This window comes from Vigna radiata, chromosome 1, assembly GCF_000741045.1.
Source record: "Vigna radiata var. radiata cultivar VC1973A chromosome 1, Vradiata_ver6, whole genome shotgun sequence".
NCBI classification, from domain to species: Eukaryota; Viridiplantae; Streptophyta; class Magnoliopsida; order Fabales; family Fabaceae; genus Vigna; species Vigna radiata.
The window spans coordinates 33,670,447-33,681,752 of NC_028351.1; the positions used below are offsets into that span (position 1 = coordinate 33,670,447).

General features: G+C 31.2%; 1 protein-coding gene across 1 annotated transcript in view; it reads left to right on the top strand.

The window, feature by feature from the left end:
- Nucleotides 1-2,230: 2,230 nt before the first annotated feature.
- LOC106762121 (LRR receptor-like serine/threonine-protein kinase GSO2) overlaps nucleotides 2,231-11,306 on the top strand; it is a 13,099-nt gene continuing 4,023 nt past the window's right edge. The window contains exons 1-6 of the mRNA XM_014645846.1: nucleotides 2,231-2,394; nucleotides 2,669-2,682; nucleotides 2,817-2,914; nucleotides 3,454-3,688; nucleotides 10,775-11,120; nucleotides 11,227-11,263. Of these exons, the coding sequence (XP_014501332.1) occupies nucleotides 2,231-2,394; nucleotides 2,669-2,682; nucleotides 2,817-2,914; nucleotides 3,454-3,688; nucleotides 10,775-11,120; nucleotides 11,227-11,263 (894 nt within the window). The remainder of the gene's footprint in view (nucleotides 2,395-2,668; nucleotides 2,683-2,816; nucleotides 2,915-3,453; nucleotides 3,689-10,774; nucleotides 11,121-11,226; nucleotides 11,264-11,306) is intronic.

The window sequence follows — 11,306 nt, forward strand, 5'->3', positions numbered from 1 at the left end:
TATGCTTCCTAAAAGGCTTAAGTGAATGTTACAACAATGTGAGAACACAGATACTGCTGATGGAGCCTCTACCCAGTATTAAGCGTGTCTTTTCCCTCATTATACAGTAGGAAAGACAAGAGAAACATGATTCTGGTCTCACCAACCTCAATGATATCAAGATCCTTGCAAACAGAAAAATAAGGTCATTGGAGGAGTGGTCAAGGTTGAAAAACCCATGGACGTGGATTCACATTCCGTGGTCAAGGAAGAAGGAAAGGAAGAAATCCCAATCATGGGAAGCAATGTTCTTATTGTCACAAAATGAATCACACGGTTGATGAATGCTACTCTAAACATGGATATCCACCATGGTACAAGAAAAACGATAGTAATAATCAAAACGATGTTGGACAAAATAAATGGGGATCTACAAATGCTTGCACTACCTCTACTGGTTCATAGATCAGCCAACAAAACAATGCCAACACTGTCCAAAACTACTTCACCCCAGAACAAATGCAGAAAATACTGGAAATGCTTGAAAAGACCGAGAACTCTTCCCATAGCATCAGTCAAATGCACAAAGACATTATAGAAGACAGACAAGGTATGTTCTCATGGATCATAGACATAGGGACCACTGACCATGTGACCCATGATAAAAATCTATTCATGACATTCAATAAAATCAAACCTATATCTGTTAAATTGCCAAACAACTCCACTGTTACAGCCCACTATGCAGGAACTATACAGTTTTCCAAAGATTTCATGATTTTTAATGTTTCGTACATACCTGATTTTACTTTCAACCTTATATCTGTTCAAAGTTTGATTAGAGACATAAACTGTACACTAATGTTTTCTTCTAAGATGTGTGAAATTCAGGACAATTCTACATTGAGGATGATTGAATGTGCTAAATATAAAGGACTCTACTACTTGCAGTCTATTGGACGGGACCTGAAACCTAGTTTTGTTTTCTCTTATGAGCATGTAAATATAAACTTGTGGCATTACAGGCTAGGCCACCCTGGACATAAAGTTGTTGAAAGAATGTGCAAGAATTTTCCTTATATTCAAACTATTTCTCATAATGCTTGTGATATCTACCATTATGCAAAACAACACAAATTGCCTTTTCCTAAACATAATTCTTTGTCTACTAATTATTTTGATATTATACATTGTGACATATGGGGTCCTATCTCCATCCCATCTAGGCATGGGCATAGATACTTTCTTACTAGTGTTGATGATTGTAGTAGGCATACTTGGTGTTTTCTTATGCAAAATAAAAGCCAAACCAGAGAACTTCTACAATCTTTTATTATGAAAATCAAAACCCAGTTTAATAAAACTGTTAAAACCATTAGGACAGAAAATGACCCTGAATTTAATTGTCCCAACATATACAACTCTTATGGAATTGAACATCAAACAAGCTGTGTTGAAACTCCATAACAAAATTCTGTTGTGGAGCGCAAACACCAACATATATTGAATGTTACCTGTAGTTTGGTTTTCCAATCTAATGTTCCCTATGCTTATTGGTCTTATGCTCTATCTCATTCTATATATCTGATTAATAGGTTGCCCTTTCCTGTCATTAAAGATAAAACCCCTTATGATGTCTTACATAGTAATCCCCCCACATATCTTGACCTAAAAGTTTTTGGATGCTTGTGCTTTGCTTCTACTTTGGAAAGTAACAAAAATAAACTAGACTCTAGAGTTAGAGAGGGAATTTTCCTAGGATACAAGAGTGGGGTGAAATGGTACATTGTTCTTGACATCAACACTAGGGAAATTTTCATTAGTAAAAATGTCATATTTTATGAAGATATCTTTCCCTATAAAAATAACAGTGAGCAAGGAAATAAAAATAACTACAATAACAGTGAAGACAACACATTTTTTCTTGATAATATACCTTGTGGCTATGAGGAGGTTTTAGCCGAGAATGGAAGAGATAATCAAAGTCCTAATGATAGTGCTGAGAATACTAATCTTGTGGAAGAGGAACAAAGAAACAATCAGAGGAGGTCAAGCAGAGTGAAGAAAGCCCCTGAATACTTGAAAGATTACATACATCAAGTTAATTAATCATCATCCATATCTTTGTGTGTTAAAAATGGTTTGAGAACTCCTTACCTTATCGCTAACACTTTATCTTATGAGTCTCTATCTGATAAACACTTAAGATACACACTTGCCATAACTGTTGGGAAAGAACCCAACTTCTATAATGGCCAGAAATAGTGCTGAATGGGCTGATGCTATGCAAATAAAGATCAAGGCCCTCCAAGAAAATGGTACATGGTTTTTGACTAAACTCCCTCCTGGAAAGAAATCCATTAGGTGTAGGTGGGTCTACAAAATAAAGCACAAAGTTGATGGCACTGTGGAAAGGTATAAGGCCCAATTAGTGGCTAAAGGCTACACTCAACAAGAGGGAATAAATTTTTTAGACACTTTTTCTCCTGTTGCAAAACTCACATCGGTTAGACTGTTACTTGCCCTTGCTGCCTCAAGGAATTGATTTCTACATCAACTTGATATAGACAATGCTTTCTTGCATGTGGACCTAAATGAGGATGTTTACATGGATCCCCCACTTGGTTTAAACACTAATACAAAGGGACAGGTCTGTAAACTCACTAAATCTCTATATGGTCTAAAACAGGCCAGTAGACAATGGTTTGAAAAATTGTCCAGCTTTCTTATTTCTGCAAATTATGTTCAATCCAAATCTGATCACTCCTTATTTTTAAAGAAAACCTCCACAAATTTTACAGCTTTGCTTGTGTATGTATATGACATTGTTTTAACAGGAAATTCCATGAGTGAGATCACTCACATAAAGGCTCTTCTACATCACCAGTTCCAGATAAAGGATCTTGGGGAACTCAAATATCTTCTGGGATTTGAGGTTGCTACATCTAAGAAAGGGATACATCTTTATCAAAGAAAGTATGCCCTTGATATTCTTAACGAAACAAGAATGCTAGGAAGCAAAACATGCTCTACACCTTTTCTAAGCAACACTAATTCCTTATACAAAACAAAGAATTATATGGATGATCCCAGTGTTTATCGCAGATTAATAAGGAAGCTCTTCAATCTCACTAATATTAGGCCTGATTTATGTTTTATTGTTAATCTTTTAAGTCAATTCATGCAAGAACCTACTAACTATCATTATCAGGCCTTGCAGCATGTCCTTAGGTATGTCAAGTCCAACCCTTCTGAAGGACTCTTCTTTGTCGTGGATTCTAACATACAGATAAAGTGATTCAATGGCTCAGATTGGGCCACTCTTGCCCTAACACAAGAAGATCTACTACAGGTTACTGCGTTTTCCTAGGGACATCTCTTGTTTCATGGAGATCAAAGAAGCAAAGCATTGTTTCAAGGTCATCTACTGAAGCAGAGTATCGTGCCTTAGTTGCCATTGTTTGTGAGATGTAGTGGCTTCATTACATTCTCCAAGATCTCCAAGTTCAACCCAATGCTACTGAAGTTCTCTACTGTGACAACAACTCAGCTAGGCATATTGCTCACAACCAAAGCTTTGATGAGCGAACCAAGCATATAAAGCTAGATTGTCACGTGGTGCGTGAGAAGATTCAAGCTAAGTTTCTACGTCTTCTTCCCATTCGATCGGAGGAACAACTGTTCGATGTCTTCACCAAATTTCCTCACCGTACTCGTTTCAAATCTATCATCCCCAAGCTTGGATTAATGAATATTCACCATCCAGCTTGAGGGGAGGCTATTAATGTTTCTGTTTTATAATCATTGCTCCTAAGAGCAACATTCAATGTGTTACAGTTTTTAGTTTTAGGTTTTTTGATGTTTTCTGATAGAGATTAATGATTCTGTTAGGGATTCTAGCTAATCCCTCTTTCTCTACATTTCGCCGGAACCCTATATAATCAGGGTTCCAGTTCTTGTCTTTGTAATATACAGAACAATACACAGTAAAAGAAATCTTCTTCTATTTACCTCTATTACCTGCAAACTATTTCTTTCTGCCTCTCTTTTCTGTCTGGTGGTTGCTTCCTCAAGCTTCGCAGGCGCATCGCCATGGAGACCTCCTGCGTCTCTTTTCTCTCCCACAACTCACAACTTCCAATCTCACCTACCATCTGACGAAAGGAAGCTTCCAGCGAAAGTGTTATTTCCTTGCTTCTGGCCAGAAGGCATTGGGCCACAGTCACGCTAACTTGGGCCTGTTTTAATAAAGAACTTATTTGTTGAACTTGGTTTTTTTTCAACTTGTTTGTTGTTGTTTGGTTGAACTTGTTTGTTGTTTTTGTTGTTATTTGATTGAACTTGTTTGTTGTTTGTTATTGTTCTTTGTTGTTGATCCTATATTACCATTCGTAGTTCATGGTTTATAAAATACCAAAAACTGAAATTTGTTGTTTTTCTGCTTTTTAGGTCTCGTAGAGTTGTAAAAAAGGATTAGAATTAATTAAAAATAAAAAAAAAATTGATTAACATCGTATATTGACAAAATTCGACATTAAATTAATGTTGTATATTGAAAAAATTCGACATTAAATTGACGTCGAATTTTTTAAATTCAACGTCAATTTAACATCACGTCGTTCTCAAATTCGACGTGAAAGGCCGAAAATATTCGACGTTGTATGCTCTTTTTGTACCAATGTGAATATATAATAAGAAATTCATGACACATTTTTAAAGTCATATATACTTTAGTTTTGCACTAATTCATAATTTAATAATAAATAATTTATAAAGTTTGTATTAATTATATTTTTATGTAAGAAAAATAATTTTATTCATAACATTTTTAATAAATATTTATGATATATATTTTAAGTTTTTAATATAATTATTGTGATTTGTTTTTAATTTTGTTCCTATTATGAATAATATTTGTAACAAATGAAAAATTAGTCACAAATAATGATAAAATTTATATTTATCACTAAAATTTTGTTAAAAATAAAATAAAATAATATATATATATATATATATTTGTTGTAGTGGTTGTAAATTCTCAACTTGATGCATTAATATGTAACACTTGTTAAATTGATCCTTATAAGTTTAAACATTATTAATTTAGTGTCTGTCACGATTTATATCCTTAAATTTTTTTAATTTTTAATTTTTTATTATACATTTAGTTAATTCTTAATTTATATTATAGTGCATTCTTAATTTAATCCTTATAATGTAGCACATTTTTAATTTAATATATATATATATATATATATATATATTATAATCCGGTATACATTGTTAAAACGTACCAACTGAAAAAGAGGCGTACGCGTGTTAACAAACCCCATATATATATATATATATATATAAAATAAGGTTTTACTATAAGAACAAAATTGAGATTCACAATACACACCTAATTATATTATCATAAATATTTGTTTTTGTTTTTACTAGATTTAGGAGGTAGTCTTTGAGGTGGAGTACGAGGCTCCCAAGTCAGTAAAACTTTAGAAGATTGTGGCTAAATGTTGAAGAGGTTTTACTCCTGTCAGATGTGTGTCAATCCGAGTTTATGTATCACTTTTAAGTAGTTCTCAGATATACTTCAATCTGAACAATTGTCGTATGATATGATTTCTTTTTAGTGAGGATGATTTGGGTAAAAATACTCATTCTAAATGGTCAATATTCCACCAACTCTATTTTGTTGCAGGATTACGTATCCAATCTACATCTTGGAGCTTCGTTTTGAAGCGTGTGTGGAAGGACATGTTCTAGGAACAAATAGTTGTCTTTTTGTTTTTCTTTTACAAACGAACCATATCTATATAACACTATTTTTTCCTTATAGCAATTGCCAAAATGGATTCTACTTGAGTCTGATCCTTTATGAAAAGACAGATTAATTGATTTTTTTTTTATTTCTTTGAGTGTTAAAGTCATGCTTAACTCGAACTTGTTAATGCTTAGACAATGCAATAAGTATGAAAATTATATATGAATTCTTAGAAATCTCGTATTGTGGTGATTAAAGACATTTTCACCGTCAATTAAGAAACACATGTTTCTCATGTATTAGATTTGATATTTGTATAATGTGTTTTAGGCATTGTTCACTTGAGTGAATTTGAAGGAGAATAATTGAGTGGATTTGAGAGGATTTGAAGATAATTTTTTTTTGTTTATTTAAGTGAATTTGGAGGTAAATGGATTTGGAAGTAAAGTTTGTGAGAATTAGTGTAGGATTTAATTTATGTGACAGATTAAAAAAAATTACTTCCAAATCCACTCTCAATTACCTTCAAATTCACTCAAATAAACAAAAAAAAAAAATATTTTCAAATCCTCTCAAATCCACCCAATTACTCTTCCTCAAATTCACTCAAGTAAACAAGACCTTAACGAGTCCAATTTACTCTATACAGGTTCGTTTACAGTTGACTAACAATGTTTTTCAATTTGATTTTAAGTGTTTCAGTGTTTATTCATCCATTATTAGATAACACGAAGTTTACAATGTAACATTAGTTTTAGTATAACAGATACATGATTGGAAAGACGTAAAATAATTGCGTTAAGTGGGAAAGAGTTGACAGAGTTGAACATATGCGGACAGTTAATAGATAATCATTTTATCTTTTGGTAGAACTTTGGATACGTTATCGTTTTACACATTGCCATGATTAGATTTGTTTCTAACTCTTTTGGTGTTAAAGTGATACATATGACTCATGTTTCGTTTTCTTCCAACAAAGTTATGCATTACTGAGACAGATTCCACTTACTTTATAATATTTCTAACAACAACAGTAGACACAGCACAACCTTCAAAAGATTACTTATAATATTTTTTATTCAATAACTAAAATTTATTTTATATATAGTTATATCTATAATTATATACACTTTTTTTTTAATTTTATCCTTTCAATTATTATTTTTTAAATTTAAATAATTGTCTATCACAATACATATATTTTGTTAAATATAACATAATAAATACATGACCCATAAATACACCCTTAAAGAGACTCATATTTCATATGGTCAATATTGCACCAGCTCTATTTGTTACAGGATTATGTATTCAATCTATATCAGGTATAGAGATTGGAGCTTCGTTTGGAAAAATGTGTGGAAGGATATCGTTCTAGGAATAAGTTGTTGTTTGCTTGTTTTTCTTTCACAAACAAACCATATGTATATATATAACACTATCTTTTCCCAATAGTGTGTTACAGTCATTGCCAAACTGAAATCCACTTGAGTTTGATTCTTTATGAAAAAAAAGATGAATTGATTTTTTATTTTTTTTATTTGAGTGTTATAAAGTCATGCTAATTGACTCCAATATTTTAACTTGTTAATGCTATGTAATAAGTATAGAAATTATATATGAACATGAAAATTATATATGAATTCTTAGAAGTCCCGATTGTGATAATTAAAAACATTTTTACAGTCAATTAGAAAACACATGTTGTACCGTATGACCAGATGGCACGTGACCAAACCGATTGGATGAGAACACTAGAGGAACTCGTCTGACCAAGCAGTCCACAAGCCGTAAGTTAAGGATGAATTGCCCATTGATCGAGCGGTCGAGAAGGAGAGGAAGCAGAGTTGACATTCCTTAGCGTCAACCATTCTTAAATATCACATCAAATCAAGATTATGGATAAGCACTACTTAGTGATATTGGGTCATGATTGAATCGTGATTAGGATTTCACTAATCTTAAGTTTATCTCGAAACCTATAAAATAAAGGTCAAAAATAAGAAAGTAGATAGATTCATCTATTATGAATTTAAAACTTTTCTCTTACCTCGGTTAGACCAATTACTGACTTAAGCATATTGAAGTCTCTTTAACAAGTACTGCTAGGCGACTTGAAGCATAAATAAGAAAGGATTTGGAGTAAGATACACATGATTACCTAAACTAAGTGTGAAAGTGTATTTTGTGGTGATCCTTGATCCTACACCGGAAACATTCCATAGATTAAGATTCGATGTTGGTATAGTATCTTTTAATAAATCCAATTTACTCTATGGAAATTCGTTTGGCTAACAAACTTAATGTTTTTCAATTTGGTTTTAAGTGTTTCAATTATTTATCCATTGTTAGAACAAAGTCATAAAAATCTTTAAATTATTAGACTCTCATTATGATGTTGACTTCAATCAACAACTGATGTATAGAATCATATTTTTGGTAGTTTTGTTGACGAAAGAGTTACATAAAAGTAAATTCCAAAAAAGAGTAAATTATCAAAAATAGAAAAAACTAGTAAACTAAATCAACAAAAGTGATGATTCAAATTATTACGATTAATACTTTATTAGTTTATTTAATATTTAGTTATAAGATAAGACGAAATTTAGAAGGTAAGATTAGTTTTAGTATGATAGAGATGTGATTTGAATGAGGTAAAATAATTACGTTAAGTGGGGAAGAGTTGACAGTTTCCTTGAAGTTCAGCTTTTTCATACGCGGACAGTTAATAGATAATCACGTTTCTCTTTTTGTAGAACATTGGATACGTTATCGTTTTACACAGTGCGATGATTAGATTTGTTTCTAAGTCTTTTGGTGTTAAAGTGATACATATGACTAATGTTTTTGTTTTCTTCCAACAAAGTTATGCATTACTGACACAGATTCCACTTACTTTATAAAATTTAAAGCATTACACCACTTTTCCTTAATCAGTTTTATGGTCAAGTCTTAAGATAGTTTATATATATATATATATATATATATATATATATATACACTTTTTATGGATTAGTTAAATATAAAAAGTTAATTACATTCGTATTATGATCATTTTTTTATAAAATAGTATTTAAATATTCAAATTTAACACGAAAATAATAACTAATGAAAACAGAAAAGAATAAGAATAAAAATGGCAAACAATCTCGTTTATATTTAATCGAACTTAAGCAAAAGTAAAAGAACATAAATTTAGAATTGAAAAAAACCAAACAGAAATAATAATTTTTTAGCTCTGGAAATATTTTGTAATTTTTGTATTATATAGTTTGATTTGTTTTAAGAATATAATTCTTTTGTTAAATATGAATTCAAAAGAAGGATGCTTTCTGAGTGTCCATTTCATATATATATATATATATATATATATATATATATATATATATATATATATATATATATATATATATATATATATATATATATATAGCTTTGTACTCTCTGCATTTCATCTATCATCACATTTTCTTTGTGTGATAATAACACTCACTACAACAACCTCAATGACGAATCCCATTGGTTTTAAACTTATTGATGATTGATATTGGTTAAAAACTATAAAATCGTTGAAAATGATTATATTTTTATGAATTATTGATAAATAAAACTTTGTTGATAATAGTTTTCTGGGTTATATTTATTGATGTAATTACTAAAATATATATCATTCGATAATTGTAAATAATTGTATTTTTCGGTAATTAATAACAGATGATATCCGTCGATAAATATAAAAAATATATCTATTAATAATTATAAAAAAATATATCTGATTATAATTTTATATCCATCTATTAATTGAGGAACTCTTAAAATATAGCATCTCCTTTGTCTTTCTACACCCTTTCCTTTATTGAAACGAGATGAGTGTCCAAACAACATTACTGTAATGAAACTATATAAAATAAAGTCAAATATTGTAGAGATATATTCTTCCACCTCATTTGACTTAATGCAATTTTTAGACTTAGTTTATGTTACAATTATCATAACCATCATATCTATCTCTAATGTTCTTTAATACACGTTACAATTATCTTATTTCCTCTAGACTATGCAATAATATAATATGGAACTATTGATTTTTGCAATACAATGAGTTACTTCTAAAACTATTGGGTCAAGACATATCGATTTATTGTTTCATAAAAGTTAAATGTGTAAATGTAGCATGTTAATCAAGATCATAACTTCTATCTTGATATGCTGATTTTTACTTCATTGTTTTTCAATGAAACTAATCATAGACAAGTATTTTGCAAATTTGGATGGTTAAATTGAGCTAAGGTGGGTTGAATCTCAAATTTGAGATGTGGTTGTATTTCGTTTCCTGTAATGTGATTTCCCAAGTTTCAAAATCTTTGTGGTGTAAAAACCATCCCACTATATATCATATCTAAAAAAATATATATATGTGCTTTATTGCAGTTTCTTTACAAAAATGCCTTGTTATTCAAACGTTACCACTTGTTTGATGAAAAGAATGGAAGAATGGTTAGAATTGATGTTCACGAAAGATTTCTGAATCGATATGTGATTTGAAATTAAACGGAGATTCGAGATTGAATCTGGAATGGAAATGAGTTGGGATTTAGGTTTAACACGTAAATGAAATAGGGTTTAATGCAATACGTTTTGGGTACAAGAAAGGAAAAAAAGAATAATTTTAAACATATTGATATTCGACTTACAATTATTATAAAGATAAAATAATGATAAAATGTAAAGCTTTAAATTTAAAAAATAAAATGAAAAAGATAAAGTAATGAAAACCAGTATGATTAAAAAATGGAATAGAGTTTAGTTCAAATGTGCTTACTAACAAGGTCATGCAATCATAGAACTCTTTTGTTATATATATGTGTGGTTATGGAAAGTGCTTTAACTCAACAACACCAATCTAAGTCTAGTTTTGATACTCACATAATTCTATCCATCACTTTTGCTGTGTGATGATAAGACCCACAACAACCTCAATGAAGAATCCAGTTGGTTTTTTAAGATTGATGATGTTTGTGCTGTGTGTAGTGTCGGAGGTTGTTAATGGTGAAGAGGAGATTACATGCATTCCAGAGGAGAGGGAAGCACTCCTCCAATTCAAGGATGGCATCGTGGATGACCACGGCATGCTCTCATCTTGGACCACTCCTCACTGCTGCCAATGGGAGGGGATTCGCTGCAGCAACCTCACCTCCCATATTATAAGCCTCGACCTTCATGGAGATGGAGAACGTTATATGAGCGGAGAGATCCACATGTCGTTGATGGAGTTGCCACAATTACAGTATTTGAACCTCAGTTCTAATTCTTTTCCAGACACTCACATCCCAGACTTTCTTGCTTCTCTCAAAAACTTGAAATACCTTGATTTATCGTATTGTGATTTTGGCGGAAGAATTCCAAGTCAATTAGGCTCTCTTTCTCATTTGAAATACTTAAATCTTGCGGATAATTCTCTGAACGGTTCAATCCCTTATCAGCTTGGAAATCTCTCCCAATTGCAGCATCTTTATCTCAGTTTGAATGGTTTTGAAGGAAATATACCTCCTCAACTTGGAAA